We start from the raw sequence: 24,502 nt of genomic DNA, 5'->3' as shown, positions 1-24,502 counted from the left end.
CAGTGTGTGGGGGACTGTTCCAGTCTTACATGAAGCTGGCACAGACCGGATTTGTTTTTCTAACCAACAAAATAAAATGACAACCTTAAATGAAAGACTGTAGAAAACAACACAACCAGCTATAATCTGATAGCGGTTCATCCTTTCCGTCCATCCTTTTGTCCTCATTCTTTCAGCTGTGTATCAGCGGCTTTTTTCATATTGGTACACATTGAAGCAGTATATTCAAGGCCGTCTATTCATGAGCTATTCAAGTAAAAAGGACATGCTGTATGTTCATGAAGAGAAGGGAGGAATTAAGGCAGCATCCTTCACCTATCTTGATGACTTTATTTTACAGCAGTAGCAGCGTTCTCCAGCTTTACATCAGGTGTGAGAGCAAAGGCTGTTTGGCCGCAGTGCTGCTCTGTGTCGAGGGGTGATGTTCAAAAAGATTGATAGAGCTCAGAGCAGAGCTTTGTGCATAGGTGCGTGTGTATGTGTGTGTGCGTGTGTGTGTGTGTGTGCGGAGGAGAGGAGGGGATTACAAGCCACGTCGAGATCGAGCTAAATCAAATAAGAGACAGAGTGAGTGTGTTACTCTGCTGTCCTGTGTGTCAGCTCTGATTAGAGACAAACCGGAGCCACCTGAGCCCCCCAGAACCTGGAACATATTTCTGCCAGGAACAATGTCACCTCTCGCTGACGTCCTCACACACGCACACACACACACACACACACACACACACACACACACACACACACACACACAACACAAGCCATTAAAATGAAATGTGCACTCGAAACCAAATGATCTGACACACAGATGAAGTACAGTTTGCCAAAATTTAGCTACCATTGCAGAATATGTGTTAGCTTTCACAAGTATCACAAGTGAGAATATAAGAAAACAATGCTATATATATTAAAAGGCACCTATTATGCTAATTTCCTGCCACTTATTTTTGTTCTGGGGCTCCATTTGAGTAGCTTTGCCTGATTCACAGTTACTTATTTATCTTATACTGGTCTTTTATGCAGCCCCCTCAGTTCAGCCTCTGTCTCATAACAGGCCGTTTTAGCTACTGTCTCTTTAAGGCCGCCCTCCTGTTGAGCCCACTTTGTTCTGATTGGCCAGCTTTCTGGAAGCCTGGCAAGGAGAAGTCATGTTAAGTCGGCTTGGACTGCAAGTAGAAAAAAACATTATCTGAAACTTTAGCCAGGTTTAATATGAATATCTGACATGGCAACATTATATACATGACTGAAAATAAGGAAAAGCATAAAAGGTTCTGTTTGAAGTCAGTAATTAGTAAGCTATATCAAACATTCTCTTTCAATAATCTATTAATCGATCAATTAAAGTTTTATTTTATTGCTCAGTTGAAAAATGATGCAGAACTTTAAACCACAATGTAAACAACCACTTTCTCCTCAACTCTCCACCTCTTTATTCCTATTCCCCTAATAAAAAGGGAAAGGGTGAGATTAAAGAGAGGCTGGAGAAGCAGTTCAACATGACCTATTGTGTCTGGTAATCTGCAACCTGACAATTTAGACTCCCCATGTTATAGATGCCTAAAAATGGAGACCGCTTTAATTTTCCGCAGCTGAGAACAGCCACTAACATATTACAGCAGAGCCTCCCGACGGGGTACTAAAGTGCAATAAATGTCTTGGTTTCTGGACTACTTTAAAAAAAACTTGGAAATAAATAAGGAAAAAGAGGCAGAGAGAGAAACAGATGTTATGTTACTGTATTTATTGTTGCTGTTGCTTTCATTACCTGATTATCTGCCTTTCAGGAGGAAAATGTTGCTGTTGTTTTTTTTTTTTTTCAAGCCTTAAAGGCCCCATGAAATGGAAGTTAGAGCACATTTACCTTCTGTTCTGTGACATATTTTCCAATGAAATGGAATATTTGGGGCGCCGTACAGTTACAAGAGGGGGTTTAAATCAAATCCTTCACATTTGATTTGGCCACTAAAAAGTGGGCGGGCTTAGATTAAAGCATGATACAGAGCTACACACACCTCCTCAACTGTTGTTAGATCAGGAGGAGGACGAGGGAGAGATGAATGAATCACACCTCAGCTACAGTGTTTTAGATACTGATATCAAAACACACATCTCTTCCATATTGCTCTGTTAGCTACTACAACCCACAATAGGTGAAGTGCAAAGTCACATTTGATTGGATAGACTTTTGTAAACACCCCTGAGTGCAGGTTGAGTCATCAAACATTTAAAACATTTTACAGGGAGAGAAAATACTTATATTTAGACGTAAAAAAATACTTTTATACTGATTTTTGGCGGATAACAAGAGATGGATGAGTTAACACAGGGACACGTTAAAACTTAGAGAATGTATTTTTCATTTCATGGGGCCTTTAAGCATGTATATTACATCACGGATCGAAGGAGGCCTTGGATTTTTTCCAATAACGCTGTCCATTTTCTTCATTGCTAGTGATGATAAGAATATCAACCATCCAACTGGGTATTTAATTACTATGTAATATTAGCGATCATTAATCAAACAAAGCGGTGAAAGGTGCAAATTTACCTTCACTAATTTTGGTGGCCAATACTTCATTTTCTGTTTTAATATGGCACGATTATGCTGGGATGATAGAATCACTCCTTGTTATATTTGTATTTGACAGTACTCAATGCTTGCCGCTAATGGAAACAGAAAGGTTATAAAGCATAAACAACGAGTGTAGCCTCTGTTTTTCTCTCTGTGTAAAGATTGTTTTCACATCACTGGATGTATAAATAAAAGAGAGAGGCTATTTCCTGGGGACTAGGATATTACATATGTAAAACAATAGAAAAAGCAAAGATTTAATGTTTATTTGAGATTTGATTGCTTTTACTTTAGCTTAAGCTATAATAAAGATCAGTAGATTTAACAGATAACCAACTATAGTTAATTGCTGTTAAATGAACCCTTCTTTGTTTTTTTTGGTCCATCATTTAAGTGTAAAACACCAAATCAAGACTTCAATTGGAACCCGCTAGCGCTTACATGCTCCGATGCTCCTCCTCGGGTGGATGATGGAACAGCTGATAACAACAAAATCAAAGCAATTAATGTTTTCTGGAGCTGTTAAAGCTGCAATCATTGATTATTTTTCTTCCCTGTGGGAGGCGAGACAAGCTGTAAACACAACACTGACATCAACTTATAAAGTATTAAATTCTGATAATGGTGTTAGCAAAGAAATGACCACACACAGGATATAGATGTTTATTTGGGGTCATATCCAAGTCCAAGTGTTCACTGACTTGTTTAACTTCAGTTCAGAGGAGATATGTTTCTTTAGCTGCTAAATTCACTATATTCATGTATTTTGTGTAGCAGATGTTTAATGAATCATACGCTAGAAAAAACCAAACCATGAGCTAAAAGAGGATAAAACGCTTAATAGAGATCTGAGGGAGAGTCCAGCGTTGGATTCTGACCTCTCTCACATTACAAATGTGATCCGTTGTTCACATAAAAATATCGATTAGCGCCGCTTTAAAGGTTTGTGCGCCTGCTGTGTTAAATCCATCAAAGCACAACCAGCCTGTATTTACAATTATGATCCTTTGAAAAACAAACAAAATCTAGAGTATTCATTCTTAAATCACACTCTTTGGTTATGAATGAGAATATACCTCAAAAGACATTGATTTTAAAGTTGAGGATAAACACTGTTTACTGACCTAAAACTAGATCATATATAACATATAATCCTGTTTTAGAGTGAATACGGAATGTGTTTCATATTAAAATTCCTGCAGCTTTTCTTTATAATGAAGTTCAGTCAACATAAATAGTTAAAGTAGTATTGTGTATTTGAATATTTATGATAGTGAATTCATTTTGATGTGCATAAATAGTTTGAAGCATAGCATACTACATCGGGGGCAATTTAGTTCAGCTCAGCACAACAGAGTCTGTCTAAAGTATAAATAAAATAAGAATGTCTGCAGCAAAAGCCCACACTATTAATGTTACACAAGTCGGCAATATGTGCAAGAAAAATCACTTAACTACCCATGTTAAACAACAATGAACAGGATGTGTTGTTAACAGCTCCAGCATTTATGTTTGTATTACTTAGAATATGATTTATCCAGGACATAGTGAAGAGCATGTGCCCCAGATCTTAAACAAGAATACTCCACTCCACACACGACAAGCAGGGAGCGGAATTAAAACAGACCAGAGTGCCAAACGCTTGTAAAATATATCGTCCCCGCTGACCGCCGTGCGCTCAAAAGCAAAAAAACAATGGCTCTGTATCAAACGGGCTTTTTGATTTACTGCTTGAAAGCGGCGGTGTTTGTGTTCCTTCTGGATGAATGAGCGCTGTTTACTGAATCAGCTGTTAAAGAGCTGTTTTACTGACAGATAGCGTGTCGACTTATAGCCAAGAAAAGTTGGACGCTGGGGAAATGCATACTTTTGGTGACTTTTAGAGGTAGTAGTAGCGAGGGAGTGAAAAACAAGACTTGAACGTGTATTAGACGGAGTGACGGAAGTCTCGACGCTTCCACTTTGCCGATGGCGAGCTTGATGAAAGGCATAAAAGAGCAGGCCTGAGTGGCTTTATCACAGAGAGACACTTCAGCGAGGAACATGAGACAATAGAAGACGGTCGAAGCTCCCTCCTGGATGACAACAAGCTAGACGGCAACAGAGTAATAATACGTTTGTTTGTGTCTGTGTGAGACAGATAGAAGCGTTTCTTTCCACTCTGTTTTTGTCTGCATCAACATATTTTTCTCAATTTCCTCTCTGTTTTTCTTTTTTTTGTTACTCTCTTCCCTTCCTCCTCCTCCTCTTTGTCTCTCTGTATTATGTGGTGTTTCCACTCTGGTTATAACTCTGCTAACAGACGTCGGCCTGTGGGGCAATGTAACATCTCTCTGTATTGGCTCCTCTGTTTGTGCTCTCAGCCGCTCTATAAAACACTCCCCCCCTCCCCTCCTCGTCCTCCCCCTACGATTACAACACCCGCCTCGCAATCCCTTGTTTTTTCAGAATGTGGCGCCATGCGGGGACGTAGACTTGGCACGTTTCATCTTTTTTTCTTATAATTAGGAGCCATCCAGGGAGATGTTCTCTGTATTTCCTGTAGGCTTTTTTAACACGGACACTGCAATATTCTGTACTGTCCAATTCACATTTAAACAGACAAATCTCTAAATTGTGAAATACAAAAGGGGACAAGAATCCAGCAGCGAGTAAATGCGCAGGTCTGTCATCCATTCTATTATTTATTTCGCCTTTTTTTTTTTTTTTTTTTTACATCCTTATGTGCCTAGTACAAATTACTTTATAAGAGGATTTTGAATGGAATGAGATGGCACAGGGACACGGTTCAGTAGAATATTGAAACATGATGAAAGGAGAATGGGAAGACAAAGCAGCAAAAAAAAAAAAAAGAGAAGAATTGAGGGGGGGGGGGGGGGGGGGTGGCAAGATCGAATTTAGCAGGTCACTGTGGAACATATAAAAAGACAGGAAATATTTAAAAAAACAGGACATCCTGGCGCAGGAAGCAGCACAGTATGATATAGTGTGGCACAGGACTACAGAACCCAAATCAGAACAGAATTTGTGCTGTAAAGGATTAACAGCACTGTCAAACCTGCTTTATTTTAACATTACCACAGAGACCCAATCTCCCTCTATCCCTCTCTCAGTGGGCCTGTCAGTTATTTGCTACCTAGGCTCGCTGCCTCCCCGTCGCCCTCCACGTTTCGGCCCACGTCGTGTCAAGGTTGTATCAATATCGTGTCGAATACACCTACTCCATCGCGCGCTGACAGTTACTATTTTATTGAGCTTGAAACCCTTTGACAAGACAAAGAAAGTGAAGAGGAGGGGAAGGGAAAGACGGAGATGAAAAGGATCGGAAGGTAGCGGGAGATAGAGCGGGACAGCGGGCTAGAAAGAAAGAGAAGGGGAGAGGGGAGGAGAGAGAGAGAGAGAGAGAGAGAGCTACTTGGCACCGTGTCATCTGTCAGCTTGCTTAGCGCTTGGGAAAAAGCTCAACACTGTTTTTTTTTTTGTTTTGTTTTTTTTTGCTCTTGGCTGGGCTTATTGCCGTGTGTAATGGCTATAAGGGACTGAGGGAAGCAACAGTGAAGGCTGGCTCATCTCCTCTTTCCACTCCTGGACCTCGCTGAATAGCCCGATCCTGGCTTTGAGCTAGCCAAGAGCTATTGTGGGTCTATTTAATCCAAATCAATAAACTTTAAAGTGCTCAGTGAAACAAATGAAGTTTGGAATTGTCAAATCGTGTTGCGGAGAAGACCTCCTGGCTGGCGCCAGCGAGATCCGTAATATTAGTGGAGGATTTAAGGATTATACACTAGGTTAGTGATTGACTTGCTAGAGGAGCTACAATGGACATGTGAGCATTCTGGAGATCGTAGAAAGAAGTGTGCACGTGTGAAATTGGGGGACAGCTCTGTGTAGTGCTGTACTGCAGTGTATTTATGTCCATACATCTACACTCAGGAGTTTGCATGTTCTCCTGGTCCCTGCTTGGGTTCTCTCCAGGTACTCCAGCTTCCTTCCATAGACTAAAAACATACAGCTTCCGTCAAGTCACTCTGTGTCAATATGAGTGTGAATGGTTGTTTCTCTACTCTATGTTAGCCCTGTGATGGACTGGCCACCTGTACAGGGTGTACCCCACCTTTCACCCAGTGATAGTTGGGATTGGCTATTGCCCCTTCGCAACACTCTAGATCAAGGGTGTCAAACACACGGCCCGAGAGCCAGGACAGGTCCCAATCCGGCCCACTGGATAAGTTAAAGTATGAAAATTGTAGAAAAGTAATTCCAATGTTTCTGCTGATTCAGAGGTTTTTCTTTCCCATCCTGACTAGAATATACATAGTTTCATATTTGAAACATTCAGATATTGAACATTTTGCAAAATGTCAATCAGCAGCTGAGACATAATATTGTTGAAACTGCTCATTTCCCTTCAGACATCTCAGGCTGTTGATCTGTTTTGCAAGGAGATTATGGTAAAGTTATAATGTATATGTAATATTTGTACGTTATTATGTAATGATTTTACTGGTCCAGCCCACTTGAGATCAACTTGGCCTGTGTGTGGCCCTTAAACTAAAATGAGTTTGACCCTCTTGCTCTAGAGGATAAGTGGTTTGGAAAATGAATGAATCTATACTCATTACACTTTATAGTACTCTATACTCATGTGTTGGAGATATGGTTGCAACCCATGTGGAGAGAATATTTGCTCCATTAGGGTTGATAGATGTAGAGGAGATGAAGGAGGCTTTAGAGCAGGACACATGCCCAGCTTCTTTAGCCACCTCTTATTAACCATCATCTTTTTACCTCATGCTGACTTACATTTGCACAAGCTAACCCTTTCAGTGGAGGGTTGAACATTTTAAGATATTTTATAATAACAGTGTATAGTATAGTGTAATAACATTTATATCAGTAATGTTGCTTTAACTTAGATTTAATGTTCCTTCAGCAAAATATTGTTGCTGCTTATATTCTTTGAAAGTTCCCTTAAGGACTTTTGTGTTTTTCTGCCAAATCTAACTAATCTAATATTTGCTCTAAATGGCCAACATTTTGATACAAACTTCTCTAAGTATGTTCATACCTGTAATCAAACTTGCAGAGTTTAACTTGTAAGTGAAACAGCTGTTGCATCTAAAATTCAGCTTCTCCGCTGCTTGAAACTTTAATTAAGCCAACAATTCAAACATGACAAGCAACATTTCAAACGTTTGATAAATAGCATTGAAAACAGGCAGTGTAACCTGTTTTGAAGCTGTGTATTAAACATTTGAGGCAGTGAAAATATTCTTGGCAGTCACATTTTATTTATGAGTTGGATGAAGGTGTGCCAAGGTGTTTAATTTAGGATTTTGCATCAACGCAAGAGACAGATGTGATCAGCCGGGACCACAGGTGGAAAAATTCCATCAGCCATATATCAAGATAATTTTTCTTTTTTTTTGGGGAGGGGGGGGGGTTGCAGCAATGACAGAACTGAAGCAGCAGTGTTAACGCCATCAGATTAACTGTCGGGTCAGGGAAGAGACGACATAAGTGGCTGCTGATAATCCATATCCCTCCTGGGGTGACATGGAGCACAGGAAGAGGAAGATCTCTATACATGTAAAAAAAGAATGTTTGATTACAGATGAACAGCTACACACACACACACACACACACACACTGGCTTCTGGCAATGGCGGCTATAAGGCGGAGATCACAGCTTTAACTGTACGCCTGCTGAGAAGACACAAAACACACACACACACACACACACACACACACACACATACATATATATTGTACTAACACAGGCAGCGAGAAAAGATGAATCATTTCTCTCACATGCGTCAGCTCAGCCGTTACATGTTGAGCAAAGTTGCTTTGTTAAGTTACAAAAGTGCCACTCACTTTGACTAGCCACCGCACTTTCCTTTTTTTTCCCTTCTTATTCTTCTTCCTCGGGTTGTTTCGTTTCTTTCTCACTTTGTACTCGCTGCGTTTGTGTTGTGTGAGAGTGTGTGTGTGTGTGTGTGTGTGTGTGTGTGTGTGTGTGTGTGCGTTTTTTCACCTGGATTGGATCGTAACTGTCGGAGTAGCGTTCCAATTAAGGAGGTATTGTTATGTATGAGATGGAGAGCTGGAGTGGTGGGTAGAAGCAGAGCTGACAGCGTTACCTAATGGGAACGCTGGTGTTTGAATGGAGACAACAGCGGAGACTCTATACACCCCAATTTATTTGTTTTCTCTGTGACTACTGCTGGAACTCATATACACTCAGTAATACAAACAGAATGCACTCATAAGATAATATACTCTACAGTTCCTACATGCACTAGTGTAATGTGAAATTAAAAACAATGTATGTAACATACAAATGGGGAATAGAATAATGAATATAGTTTGTTTTTATTCATTTACTTAAGTCTAGTACACACTGATTAATTAGTTACTACTGACTCATTTCCCTATGCAGTCCCTTGCCACAGTGTTTAAATAGAACATAATGTACCTGCATGTTATCTGCAGTTACATACTTTACATGTACATTACACATTAGAAAAATTGGCACAACCAAAGAAGCAATCAAGTTAGACAACCTACAATAAAACCACCCGATCAAAAGTGACAGAATAATAGTAGAAAAAGTAGAAAACTACATCCACACTGGTCATCATTATTACTCTAAGCCCGGTGCACTTCATTCATCAAATCCAAATTTACACACACAATTTTAAAAACTGAAAAATATTTGCTCTGAAATGCCAAAGATAAAAGAAACAGATACAGAATGACACCAATCACCTCCAGCTCCTCTTCAGTGCTGGCAGCTCTGATTACTGCTACCTTCCCAGCAAATGAATTGGTATTATTGAGTTGTGTGATATAATTCCACTCTTGTTTGGTTTTAATGGAAAAAAAACACAGACTGGAGGAGCTTTTTAGTAGTGTGATGATACACTCTTTTCTTAATGCCACGCTGTGTCAAGTTTGCAGTGATGTGTGTACAATTACAGATGTGATCAAATTACAACAGCTGGAAAATTGATGTCAAATCAAATTTGAAAGTTGAAAAAAGTTGCACACGCCTTCATGAGTGTGTTTATAATGACGAGCAAGTGTCCAACTACTGGATCTAAGCCTGTGTCAATGAAGCCTCATTGCAACACACACTCACACTCATTCGGTCCCAATTAGACCCCAGACACCCCTGTGAAACCAGGGCTGGAACGGCAACCCCAGTAATGGCCGGATTGTTGAAGGAGGGAGGGGAAGGAGCGACTGGTGGACTGGGGATAATGAGAGGTTGCACGAGGACGGAGCATAGCTGAGTACATGTAGACATACACAAGTGTGCAAATACAAATGTGTATGTACAGTATGTGCACACATGATTGCCTTCCATTGACATTTATTCCTTATGCTTGTTCCTGAAAGTAATAACCTGCTATCTGGAGTGTATAAGAATCCATATTGCTATTGGCGATAGAGGTAATTCAGCTTGGTGATGTTAAACCTATAGAGCCAGATCATAAAAGCTTCTTGTACTGCACGATACTGTATTGCAAGATAAAGAGAGAGAACCTAATTTTTCATTTTAAATTGAACTTTAGACGCTGCAGTGTGGAGCTTTTTTTTATTTTGTAAACAAACACAGTTATGTTTTCATCCTTGAGGTCTAACAGAAGTGCTGAATGCATTTCCTTTCTCATAAAACATGTGTAAATTTAATTTTTTTTAAACATTTTGAAAGCAGTCTTGTTCTTCTCTGTGTTTGTTGACACATTGCTGGCATGTCTCTACCACCTGGAGATAAGTGGGGTTCAACTAATAATCCTTTTTATTATCAGTTAATCTGCCAATTATTTTCTCTATTAATCAATTAATCATTTGGTCTGTAAAACGCCCCTTATTATATTCCAGAGTCAAAGGTGACATATTCAAATGATAAAGATAAAGACAAAGATATTCATTTTACTGTCATGTATGACAAAGGAAAGCATGACATCATCACATTTGGGAAGCTAGAACCAGCTAATTGTTGGCATTTGGCTTAAAAAGTGATTAATTCTTGATAAGGCTGGACAATTCATCTTACATTTTATTGGAATGAAAATATGACTTCGGTACATCACAGTATTTGTTAAATAATAGAGTAGAATAGAATATAATAGAATAGTCTTTATTGTCTTTGTACATGTACGAAATTGAAAGCAATCCTTATGATATCATAAATAAAAAAAGAAAGAAGGTGCTTGTAAAAGAATAAAATAAATGAGTAATTAGTACTACAACTAACTAAGTACTAAACTAACTAAAACACATAATACACACACACACACACACACACAAGATATTCCACTTGCTGCCATCAATATTCTACAATTCCCCTTAATATTAAACTCAAAATTGCTGTTGCAGTTATTACAGGATCAGGTTTTTGGGGCATTTATTATTGCTTTACAATAATATGTGTCGAAATACCATTTTAAATGACATCATGTGGTGCTGCAGATAAGTCCAACCACATGTTAGTATTCTTTTCAAAATCATTCAGCCCTAGTTAACAATTAATTATCTGTTGATCAGCTGATTGGTTAATCATCTAATTGCTGCAGCTGTAAAGTGGAATAATGTGAATGTGTTAAGCATCAGCAACATGCCTGTACTGTATGTGAGACAAGCAAAATGAGGACTGAGAAATAATAATAACACTGCTCCATAACGCTAGTGCTGGTCAGAAACTCCACAGGGTACCTTTAACTCAATCCCCAGCTGGCTCTTGTGAGATGTGAGAACTGGTGAAATGTCAACGAGTATTTTTCTCATGAGGAAAAGTGTAGAGGAAAATCGCTCAATACACACAAGAAAAGGACAGATTTACAAGAGTTGGGACAAGTTTTAAGTTTTTTTGTGTCATGAGATCGATAGTTTCACTGTCAGTTGTGATTTGTCATTATTTCATTGATATTTTGAAGTTTTTGTGCAGCTGAATCATGCCTTTAGATCTCCATAGTCCTTTAAACAAGACTCATTAATACTTAAAACTTCTGTCTCATTATAATGTTGCTATTTTGCTACCAGTCAAGCGTAAAGAATGTTGGGATAAAGGCAAGGAAGGAAAGAAGAGGGGGAGGAAGAGGAAGAGGGGTCAACTGAAGTCCGAAAGGCTTAAGTCTGAAAGAAAGGGATGTGGAAAATGGAAGAGAAGAGGACTGTTAAGAGAGGAGAAGAGAGAGGCAGCGGTGGGAAAACAAGGACAATGCCTGTGTTTGTGTTGTCTTTGTGACTGTGGTATTTCCGAGGACAGAGAGGCTGTGTGCCCGGATGTGTGTGTGTGTGTGTGTGGGGGTGTGTGTGTGTGTGTCTGTAGTCCCTTCCCCATCCACTCAATTTGTGGAATTGATCTGCTCCCTAATAGTGAGCAAAACAAAAAGTCAGCCTAATCCAACCACTATTTATAACACAGATGGGAGAGAGAGAGGAAAGAGCGACGGATATCATTTAACAGTAGAAGTGCTACCAAATCCTGTGACGGACAGATAAGTAAAAGATAAGAGGGAGACGAAAAGATAGAGATTGAGAAAGAAAGAAAAAAGTGGAAAAAAGCAAGAGGAAGACTAGTAATTGGAATAAAAACAAGTTACAAATAGACTCTCGGAGGAAGAGGCTAGCCAGTGGTAGATTAAGACGGAGGGAGAAAGAAGGAGAGATTTTTTTAAAAAGAAGAAAAAAAAGGGGGTATCGCAGAGAAAATGGAGAACAGAAAACAAACGGAGACGATGAGAGAGGTCAGGGCAGAGTGAAAGATAAAGGACGTGAGATAGATTGAGAGCAACAGGAAGAGAGTGAGAGGAGAGAGAGAGCTGTTGGCAAAAGGCAAAGAGGTGTTGCGAGTGAACAAGAGGAAGGAAAGATGAAAAGGGAGACAGATGGATGGACAGCGGGAGAAAATTAGGGAGGAGCGCTTGTGGTTTTTTTGGAGATGTTATTGAGTGTAATAAGAGCAGGTTGTTATGGCCGGCCAGGGCTTCTTTTTTATTCTTTTTCTTTTTTCCCCAGTGGTCTTACTCGTCTTTTTTCTCCTCCGCCTCGCTCTGCTCCTTTTTTTTTTTTTTATCTCGCCCACTCCTAATCTGCAGAGGGAAAGAAGAAGATGAAGAAGAAGAATCGCTGTGTGATTTAGAAAAAGAGAAAAGTAGATGTAGGAGGTGAAAATCATCCTGAGCAATATTAATGTGTATTACAGCTGTAATAATGATAATACACTACTAGATAACTGATTTGAGTAGGAGCTGTTTATCTATATTTGTGGAGGTTGCAGGATGGGGGGAGGTTGTTGCTCTGATCTTAGCCAGCATATTGAGCTGTGAGGTGGATGTTTACTCCATGTTGCAGGAAGTGAAGTTGGTGTAGACGGAGTGCAAACAGCATAGCGGCTAGAATCATCCTAACTCCATCCTGCTCCCCATAGACCCAGTGTTATAAGCTCAGGCAGACAGTGAGAATAGAGACTGTGTGTGTGTGTGTGTGTGTGTGTGTGTGTGTGTGTGTGTGTGTGTGTGTGTGTGTGTGTGTGTGTGTGTGTGTGTGTGTGTGTGTGTGTGTGTTTCCATAGTCTGCTCACTGAACAATAGGAAAGTGGTGAAGCTTTTTGGTTCTCCATGTATTTGTATATTTTAATCAATGGACGTCATTAAAGCTGGAGTGTGGGACTTTTGTCTCCGCCTACTGGTAGTGAAGGTAAAATAGGGGTGCTCGGCTATGATTGTCTGACACAGACATGCTGCACGCTTTCAAGCGCACCCAGAATGACAGGCTCTTAGAAAGGGCTGGGAAAAATGGATATGTTTTGATGCTCCACCAGCCCAAAAACATATTGTTGGATGGTCCGCTGGCCCACCTGGATTGGTCCCAGTATGCTTCATGGCCAGTACACCACTGGCCCTGACCTACTGTTGCTGCTGTGAAATGGTGGTAAAAATAGTTTCAAGCATCACACAGAATTTGATCCATTTTGTCGAAAATATTTGTAAAGTTTAGAGGTTTAAAAACTCTTCTTCTTTTATATATAACAGTTAGGCACTGCAGGTTTAAACTTGAATTGAGCCTTTAAACTGCAAAGAACCTTAATACACAAAAAGTGATGGACACATGAGTTAATCGGCACTTGAGACACAACTTCAAATGTAAAATCATGTGGGATAGAGTTACAACATGCCTATCGGATCCTAAATGGCCTAGAATGTAGTAATCTCTTAAAAGGCAATAATTGTTAATTATCTTCACATAATTATGCAGGCTTTAATCAGGGAGTGAAGGGGCTCGGTACACTGGGACTGACACTTGAGAGTCAGCTGCCAAACAGCAACCTGTGAATGCATTGAGATACCTAATGATTAATATTAGCTTCTTGCTTGCTTCTCGCAGTATGTCATGTAAAAGCAATGCTAAGTCGTAGCTAACTCTCCTGCCTTGAATGTCAAAGCTTCCTAGCAGCACGTGAATGCACCAACAGTCAGGAGCTTTTTAAGCATATCCTGTCATCACCTGATGAAGATGTAGTAATATAATATAAGTAAATGTACTGTATGTGTTGTTAAAGCTAAAATATGCAAACAACCACAACAACAGATGTGTTAATTCCATTATCAAACACCAAGACAAATAAAGAATGCCTTTTTTTCTTAAGCGAGGACTAGCTGTAATGCTCCTGCTACTCACAAGTATTATAATGCCAGTGCATGGACACACACAGACACACACACGTCCCAGATGCAATCAGTATGGCCTTTGCCTTGATCCATTGTGCTCTAACGATTAAGCTTTAGCCCAGCTCAGTGGCCTATAGGCCAGCTCTGCTGCTGTGCATCTCATCACATCCCATTCATCACCGCGCATCTGTCTCCACCTCCAGCCCTTTATCACATCAGCCTGTCATTGACCTCCTATTGACCCCTCCCCACACACATACACACACACACACACACACACACACACACACACACACACACACACACACACACACACACACACACGCAGGCCCACTTATCTCATTTGAGACAGGACATATACACACTAGTAAAGTTTCTACAGTGTGTTTTTTCCTGTATGCAGTTTATTTCCCACTGCTCATAACCAGCTTGATATCTATTGACTAAACTCCTTCAAAGAGACATTTTGAAACAGCTATCAATAATATCTGACAGATCATGTAAATGTGAAGCTCTGCTGTATTTTCATGTTGAAAGTTGTACTCTTGTGTGTTACATTTCTAAGAAAACCGCATCTGTAGTTCCGGATCATCAAAGATATGAAAAACAGTGTTTTTTTTCTCTAATGCACAAATGAAATTCTTTTGAGGGTTTTCCTCTGAATATGCAGCAGATACCATTTACATGGACAGTCGTACTTTGGTTCAAGCGAAATATTTCTCCATCAGCTTCCATTAGATGTTTTCTTAATGAGGAGGATGTCTTGAATATTTAGAGTGAAGCCTCCATTCCGGAGTATATTTAACCACATAAATTGGGGATGAACACTGTATCCACGTTTTTCTTAAACAGCTTGACTTGCACATAGAAGATAAGCTTTTTGTAATAATTCTGATCCATCATAACTCAAATTACAGGTCTGAGAAATATGCACCAAGGTATTCCCTCCATTACACTGTTACAATATTTTCACCACTCTATAACCTTTCCTGTTAATTGGACCACTAGTACAAAGACCCTCTGTGTATTTGCACACAGATGACAGTTCATCATTTGCTGTGAGCAATTTCCCTATTATTACAGCTTGGAACCTCAGCGTTAAAGGTCAATATTTATCTCTACCTCACACTCAAATTCGCTCGTGCACACAGGCGCTCACACGCTCGCGCCGGTCTATCCATACAAATGAAAATGAAAATAGAAATGGTGGAGAAAAAATGTGCTAAGTCAAGCCCATATGAGAGAAATGAAAATGCTAATTTGGAGACGGCATATAGTTCTGTATGCTGCGTTATTCCCCCTTGAGTTGTCGTTTCACCCCCAACGTGATTCAATATCTTTTTAATTACGGCTCTCTGTAAAGAGAGGGGCCCTCCGCTCCCATCGCTCCATGCTCACTTTAACATATGGGAAGATGATATCTCAGCAGGCGTCTCCGCTCTGTGTTCGGTTAAGAAGGAATATATGCTTTTTAAACGCTGTGTCCTCCACACGTCTCTCTGCTGCTATAGTGAGACAGATTGTGGTAAAGGTTAATCCTTCAGGTGAACCTCTGCTGTTATTTAAAAAGATATAAACAAGGCAAATATTAATATAGACATTACAATCAAAGGCATTTCATCTCACTTATCCTTTTCTATTACGCCGCAAAGTTCAGCCATCCCTTAAGTGGATATCAATCTCCCTCTCCCTCTCTGTTTGGAGATGTCAGTGTTTACTGACGGCAAATATCAATTCCCATAAAATCAACAAGCGGCACCGACGTAGGCCACGCTCCATCCCCATGGCTAATCAGTCAGTCTGCGATGCAGCGGAGGCGATGGCCCCGCGTCCCATCAGGAGACCAGAGGGTGGCGTCTCAGAGGGCAGCGGTGGGCGGCGTGCTAAACTGGAACACTCGACACAAGTTTAGGCCTAATCGTCTCATTGTCTCCGTTCTGCTTGAAAGGATCAGCAGCCGTGCTAAGCTCCTCAGGGTACCAGCCCTCAGCTGCTCTGCCATCTTGCATTGTCTTTGTTGTTGTTGTTTGTGTTTGCCGAGAGGAGCCACATTTTTTTGGCCACTTTGTTAGGTTTTTTGATTTCATTCACCTTTTAAATTTGGGTTTTTTTTTTTAAATAATTGATTCTTCACTGTCATTATAGTGGAGGTGCTTTTAGGAGTTTGGTAAGTTTTGGAAAAGTTTAGTGTTAGTGAAAGAAACAGAATACAGTTTTAATTACTAGTCATTTACATCTATATTTTATCCGACTTAACTATATAGAACTAGTATTACCACAATGAAAAAGTACTCTAAATACTATAAAAGAGAAAATTCCTGTAATCTGAAGCAGCAGCAGCAGCAGTGTGAAATGTTAGGTTTGCATCAGTGGTAACTTAACACCAAAGTTCAGCTGTATGAACAGTCAGTAAAAACGAGGCCTCATACATTGCTTATTTTGTGTTAAGGTCATTTCAATTCCAAGGCACCTAAAATAATGCAATTACCGTACATTAAGTGGTTCATCTTAAAGGTTAAAGTAAAAGGTAGTAGTAAAGTAGGTTTTTGAACTTTCTTTGAAGTCATGGACACGCCATATTTTTAAGATTTCAGTTGCATACTGTCTTGAAATCAAATATTTGATTCACTTTGTTCGAGTTTTTTTCATTCAACTTTACTATGAGAAGTAAAATACAATACAGTCTAAAAAACAAACAATACAGACTAAAGGGAAAGAGCAAACCTCTCAGCCGTGATGACCTGTTGCCTACGTTCTACTGTTGCTTTAGTTAAACGTGCAAACAGGAATATGACACAAATCACTGGAGCGCCACATGTCAGGATGAGTCCAGGCCTCTTCCAAGGTGTCCCTAGCGACACATTCCTGTCATCGCTTTGAATGCAGCATTAGCTCGTGTCTGTGTGGAAGCGTTGACCATCTGCCGAAAATCTAGGATAGGTTGTCAAGGATTTGTTGAGGCTTTCTAGCCATATCCCAAACTGCCTGCTTGGTACTGGTTGTACAGGACATTATGTTACCATGTAGCATCTGTCATGTTTGCCTTGTAGACACGTTGGGAACGAAACACAACCTGAAAAACAAATGATACGAACAGTATACATACACCACAGGTTCTCCCAGGAGAGCTGATGATCTGATTAGTTTTTCAAGCACCTTGCTGCATCTAATTTGCATGTTTTTAAGAGATTAATGATGGAGTTTTTTTTTTTTTTTTTTGCAAGCTCTGGAAGGAAATTATCACACATGGGGATGAAATGTGGATCCAGAGGCTAGGGATCTAACCATCCGCCTGTTTCCGGGCATTGCATGCTAAACTTTAGTTATGGTATAAACACAGCAAAGCCAGAGGCGGAGAGAGAGAGAGAGCGAGAGAGAGAGAGCCTGAGACGGCAAGGGAGAGGGAGAGAGAGCTTGTAGCCCCCCAGGGCCTCAGTCCTATCTGTCAGTGTGCCAGAACGATTCGCCCTGTAACTGATCCATGGACACAGAGTCTACAGGTCAACTGTGACAGCCTGCTTGGTGCTCACGCGCGTGTGTGTTTGTGTCTTACGCGGGGGTAGGTGGGTACATCAGTGCATCTGCATTCTGTCTCCCATGATGCCAGTGGCTGTCAGTCTTCATCTCCTGATGCAGAATACAGAGATGTGTGTATGTGTGTGTGTGTGTGTGTGTGTGTGTGTGTGTGTGTGTGTGTGTGTGTGTGTGTGTGTGTGTGTGTGTGTGTGTGTGTGTGTGTGTGTGTGTGTGTGTGTGTGTTTGTATAGGAAGTGTCTATGTGGTCATTTGTGACTAATGAAATGAGATTCAGGTAGAGACGCGGCGAAGGGCGCCACGGGGGTTAGAGATGCACAAGTGCAATATGTTGCCACAGCAACAGTCAATGAGACTTTGTCCACGTGAGAGTGGCTCATGGAAGGAGAGGGAGAGATTTAAAGAGAGAGAGAAAGAGAGAAGGATAGAGAGAGAGAGAGAGAGGAGAGGCGGAAACAAGTCAAAGTGAAGCAGTTGCCATAGCGACTCTCCATTGCAGCTGCCTGTAAATTTCTCTCTCCCCAGTGTGAGTATGTCTGCCTGACTGATGCACTGAGTTTAACATTATGACTGTCTATATGTACGTCTGTGTGTGTGTGTTTGAGAGTGTGTGTGTGTGTTATTTTAGGGGGTGTGTTCAGTGTAAAACATCTGATGCATGTTTCAGCAGGTATTTCACATACATATATATACAGTATAAGCAGGTTTCAAAGAGAGTCAAACACCCTCCATATCTTTTCCCCTCTAGCAGATGCTGTAGTGGTTATTTATGTGGTTGTTATGCGCTACTGCTCTCATTTCCCTAGGCCTACACACACACACACACAAACACACACACACTTACACACACACGGAAGCCAAAAGAGGCTGTCACCGTGCCATAGATGTATGTCTTGCGTGCCATATGCTACCTTAGGATCCTGGCAGTCAGTGGGGAGACCGGTTCAAAGGCCAACGAGGGCCCATCAGGGACCCTTCTGCATGCATGCCACGCTGCATGAGCGGGCATATGCTAAAGCCTCTCATGACTGACAGTGAGTGGATGCACTCTGATATAATCTGCATGCATTTTTTAAGGGATGATAGAAAAGTGTATCATCAATGCTGTCATGTTTTAAAAGGCAAGCAGACAATTTAGATCAGCCGCCAACCAATCAGTCGGTCATTTCATTGCATTTATTTAAAGAAGTAAACATTTGTTGAAGTACATTCTAATGCTTTACTTTTTCAGACATTTTTGAGAAAGGAAATGTGAAATGCAGACTAACGCCACTAATATTAAGAAAATGACAGCTACTGTGGGTTAAATCTCTCAGCAGGTCTAAGTGAAATCACTCTGCTGTACAATTGCATTATAAGACTCAATATAGGATTTAAAGGCTCATGGAATGACTCACAGAATGAATCTCTCCCTCAAACTCCCAACTTTATGTCATGTTTTCTGATGGTAAAAAAAATGTCATTTTCATTTGAAACTTTTTTCCATTTACTTTTATTTCCACCTTAAGGCAGGACCCACTAACAATTTGTGCCAGTGCGAAAATGATAGCATCCAAGAAAACGGTATTTTCTAGAGATTCCCCACAGGGGGATTGACCTAGAAATAGGTTGGTACAGCATAGCCCCCCCCCCACCCATCCCCTACCCTGCTGCTGAGGGCAAGTTGCAATTTGCATTTATGGGAGTTCCGAGTTCCAAGGTGCAAAATAAAACGAGGAAATTATGGAAATTCATAGCAGACATGATATATATATAGAGCCAGTGGCCTTTCATTATCTGTTGATTGCACACAGAATGTTCTTCTTCAGAGGGGAGCAAAGACATCAACTTTACTCTTTGCAAATTTGGATTTAATGCGTCTCCTCACATCATTCTGGTGCTTTTTCAGCGTCTGTAAATCGCCTTTGTGGTGCCCACTCGCTTTCACCGCGCCACATCATCCCAGAGTGCATTTTTACAGTGTTAAAACGCTCCTCCTTTGCAGCGGAGAGCTTTTCGGGCCTGAGCTTTGACACCATCGCTTTGAGCTCTCGCTGCAAATGGACTGCTCGCATTGTTTGCTCTTTACATTCCCACATTAACAGTTTTATCTAATTACCTGTGTCAGCTTTCATTCCCGCGCTTTCAATTAGTAACTAACCTTGAAACAGGTTGGATCGGTTGCACATGCGGCTTGGGATTGCATCAGGCCTCAAGTGAGAGAGAGAGAGAGAGAGATTGTGAAAGATTGTCAGAGGCAGTGACACGCAGGTTCAACTCTAATATGCAACACTACCCTGTGATTTTCTTGAAACATCATCGCTTTAATCACCAGGAAACATTTGATTCGATTCGTGTGGTGGTGTCTCTCTGTATTTGCCTGTAGCTGGAATCATTGCCTGAAATCTAAATTACCTCAAGCTCGTTTTTAAGAGCTGACATCCAGCTGCAGGGGAACGTAGCACTTGTTACACTCCTGATACAGTGCTGTGTTCTCATGTAGCCGAGCAATTTGCTGTTTGTTCAGTATATTATCTAACACAATGTGTGATCAAAGAGAATATGAGAGGTGTAAATACAATTATTGACTTTTTTTTTTGCTCTCCATGCATGCTTTCTGCTCTGTGTGTGTATGTGCGCATGTGTGTGTGTGTGTGTGTGTGTTTGTGTAGACATTCGTGACCGCAGGAAGAAGCCGGTGATGCTTGATCGTGGTGACCATGAACTACCGGCTGGGCGTGCTCGGTGAGTGACCCGGATACCTTCTTAGAGTCGATTTCTCTCAGCCGACTCGTCTTTTCTTCTCTCGGGGTCGATGGAGTCAGTGATGGATGACATCGACAGGATTCATCAATCTAATGACAAACGGTGCGGCCGTTTGATCATGAGAGCTCACTTTCGCATTGATTTTCCCTTTGTTGATTATTCCAGTCTAAACACTCAGATTGTGAAATTGTTTCACTGTCTGTGAATGTCAAGGTTTCATTATAGGACCACAAATCAGCTGTTATTGAAAGCCCTCCTCCAGGTAAACACAGTGTTTCAGTGGCTGCTGTATTTCACACACACGCACACACGCACGCACACACACACACACACACACACACACACACACACACACACACACACACATATCTTGATTCTTGTTGAAAAGGAGTATTTAATTCTTACTTTTTACTGTTTATAATGACACTTGGTCACTGCTTTTTTAGAATTTTAAGGTTAAGATAAGAAAGCTGATTGCAGATAAGCTATAGTAGCTTACATACAGTAGTGTAGTAAAAAAGCAAGAATAAAAAAAATCTAAACATTTCTTGTGTTTTTTACTGTTCTAACAGTAGTTAAAAAGTAGTTTTTGAATGTTTACGGTGATTATGTAGCCACAACTGTAAAATTACTGCATGATTGTTAAAGTGTAATTAAATGGAAGTCATAAAATGCCACCAGCATCTACTTATTACAAGTAGTAACATTTATTTTGAAATGAGAGACAACAGGAAACATTCATAATCTTGCACCTTGACCTTTTTGCCATGTGGCTGTCACTCTGTTATATATCTGACTACTGAATCCTGCAGTTGGTCTCCAGTTATGGTTTGCTACCAACTCTAATAGAAGACCTTTTATTGGAGAAATTGCAGAGACAGCAGGGAACAAGCATTCAAATCAGACACAGGTCTGGCATTTTTACTGACACAGAAATGCGCCTGCACAATTCTTCATTTTAACTGTCCTGTCCCCGCCGCCGCCAACCTCTAGGTGTCTATTTCGCGGCTGTATAATTTATTCTACAAAGACTTATAAAGAGAGAGAGGAAGAAAAAAAGAAGAAACACCTTTTTTTACGGGATGTTTTTCTGTTGGAGGAAGTGCGGTTATGATGCACTTTGGAGCCGTTACTACCAGACGCGGCGCAGAGGAAGCGAGGGATTTGGAAAGCAGTTAGGGGTGGCTTATAGGGCGAGCGCTGTACATTACTGTCTGCTCAGGTCGCTGTGTGATAGTCAGGGATGAGAAATGGGTATCATCTGTCACCTCAGCTCTCCAGCACGAGCTCTTCATCCTTTCCCTGAAAATACACTTGACTACTCCTCTTTGTTACTCAACGCTCTCTGTCTCCCTCCATTGAGACCAAGTAATTTAGCTCTGAGAAGAGGAACATGCCTCTAAGGAGACAGGTGCTAACTAAAGGAAACTAAGTACATTAGATATTTCATTAGCTGAGGACAGAGTGGCACGCTAGAAGCTGTTTCAAAACCGGCTGCCTGGCTTTAAATTGTTTGTCTCTTTATTTCTTATTTTTTAAAGGTCGTTACCTTGTTGTTTTTCGGCGGTGACAGATATGCATTTGCATGTAATTACATAAAGTGTTTGCTTTTCAATGCATCTTCATTGAGTTCATCAGCGTTTCTGCTACAAGTGGATAATGAAACGCAATCCAAAAATGTGACAATCGCTGGAGTTCCAGTGTGTGAAAACAGCGAGCGGTCTCTCCTTTGCTTTTATATTCATCTGTGCACGTGATGAGCAGAGGTAAGGAGTTAAAAGATGATTATTTTCTTTTTTTTTAATGTATTTTTGTCTGGGAACATCCTTAAGAACTTGTGGAAGCTCCAAAATGAGACAGAAGTTGTATTAAACCCAAATGATCCTTCAGTGTCAACGACTGCATCAAATATATGAATTTGCTCTGTTTGTTATCCGACTTCTTGGTAATTTAATCCATTCGTGACAGTTGTTAATTGCAGCCAAACAGGCTTAATAATAAAATAAAGTATTATGGCACGACTGTGCCGTACAGTAGGCCATGTTTGTCTTTGTAGTGGAGTCTTTTTATCCCTGCTTGAGCCTCGTACGTAGAGTTTTAGATGGATAAAAGATAATCCCTGTCAGAATGAATTCAAATAAGTGGATTACTAATAGAACTTTAGTTTTCAAAGGCAATAAAATTACCCCCAATCTGTATCAACAGTGAAAAAAAAGATAATATCCTTCGTCACTCTTTCGCTGGATGTATCATCTCACCTCCTAGTGTGAATCTTTACATCTCTCTCTCCTTTTCCCTCTTTCGGCGACCTCTCCACACCGCTCTCGTCACATCCTCCGAGTCAAGGAGAAAGCAAATTGAGAAGGGAGGCTGTCATTTGTATGCAAAGAGAAAGCTTCGCCGCTATCTCTCCCCAAATATGAGAGCCATCCAGTGCAATTTGGCCATGATAGGGGGGGAGAAATGTGAGTAATCTTTCACCCCGTGCATCCTATATGATGGATGGCATTTGGCTTTGACAGAGAGAAAGAGACACACACGCACGCACGCAGGGAGGTTTAGAAATGTTCGTTTTGTGTGTTTAGAGGTACTGTAGCCGAGCGCGTTCATGCATATCAATCTCTTGCTGAAGCTTCCTGCCCCCTTGCGTTTGCGTTCCTGCTTCAGCAATCCGACACGCCGATTTGGAAGGTGCGAAAAGCAGGAATTATTGATACAGCGGCTGGATTTGGTCAAAATGTAAACTGGATATCGCCCCCCGTGCCTGTGTTTGTGTGCAGACGGGAAGCGCTTCTTCTTTGGAAGAGATTATCTTCAATCTCTCAAGTGTCACACACACACACACACACACACACACACACACACACACCCTCCTCCTCCTCCCCTGCACGTACTAGATGTTACACAGCCAGGCGTGTGTCAGTTGACTGATATGCTCTGGCTGCTTTAGTCACAAGTGCAAAAAAAAAAAGTGAAATTCTTTGCAGTCTTGATTTATGAACTCTACCTTCAAATTACCGTGCGGGGGCCTCTGCTTTGCCGTATATTTTCCAATTTAGCAGAATATTTAATAACCTGATCACATAAATGATTACAGCTGGAGTGGAGTTCATTTGAATAAACTGCTACTAATTAAGACTTTTAAAGCTGGCCTTACAGGACATGTTTTGCCCATATTGCACCTAGAAAGCAGCAGATTGCAATAGCTTCAATCCCCTGCTACCTCATTTGAAACCAAAGAACATATTTTACATGTGGTATATCACTTATGCATCACACAAGAAGAGAAAATATTTGATTTAAACTTGTTTTACTCTCCGACTCACATCCCTGTTTCTGGCGTACAACTTAAGTCAGCTGTCTTACTATTACCTGCATTACAGACTCCAGCTTTACTCTACTTTTTCTCCTCAGTGCTTCTCCTTTCCTCCTGTGGCAACTAAGACCAATGCTCCATCCATTCTAAAGCCTTCACAGCATCGCATTTGTTCAGTTATAAATCCAGCCAGGACTAGTGAGGAATAAACGGCCTGCTGTAGTTATATTTAGTCGCTGCAGATGCATTAAAGACATAAATAAATTCTGTCTCTTTCACTCTTTCTGCTACCCTCCTCCTCCTTTAGGCTGTGTGTGTGTGTGTGCACATGCATCGTCTGCATATGAGACCATTTATGAAAAATAGCACATAAAGGCAGGAGTGACAGTAATAGAGGCCGGAGGGGAAAGAAATCTTCCCTCTCAATCTTTTTTTTTTTGTTTTGTTTTTCTTCAATCAGGCTGATTGAGAGACGTGATCTTTTCTCTCTCCGTCTGACACTGTTATTTAACTCCTCTCCTCTCCGGCCCTGTCAGCGCCACGCAAATGATAACCAACGAGGAATCATCCGCATAGCAGAACACGTCCGGCTCTGACCGTATGCTAATGTGGAAATTTACCTGTCTGGACCCAGACAGGCGCAGACACTGCTGA

The 24,502-nt window shown here is 40.8% G+C and overlaps 1 protein-coding gene across 1 annotated transcript in view; it reads left to right on the top strand.

Moving 5' to 3' along the window:
• nlgn2a (neuroligin 2a) overlaps nt 1-24,502 on the top strand; it is a 108,832-nt gene that overhangs the window by 31,511 nt on the left and 52,819 nt on the right. Inside the window, 2 exon segments of the mRNA XM_062444364.1 lie at nt 20,439-20,472; nt 20,474-20,511. Of these exon segments, the coding sequence (XP_062300348.1) occupies nt 20,439-20,472; nt 20,474-20,511 (72 nt within the window).

The sequence above is a fragment of the Scomber scombrus genome, chromosome 23 (assembly GCF_963691925.1).
Source record: "Scomber scombrus chromosome 23, fScoSco1.1, whole genome shotgun sequence".
Lineage (NCBI taxonomy): Eukaryota > Metazoa > Chordata > Actinopteri > Scombriformes > Scombridae > Scomber > Scomber scombrus.
The sequence above is the reverse complement of the archived record's forward strand: the minus strand, read 5'-3'. Positions and strand labels throughout refer to the sequence as shown.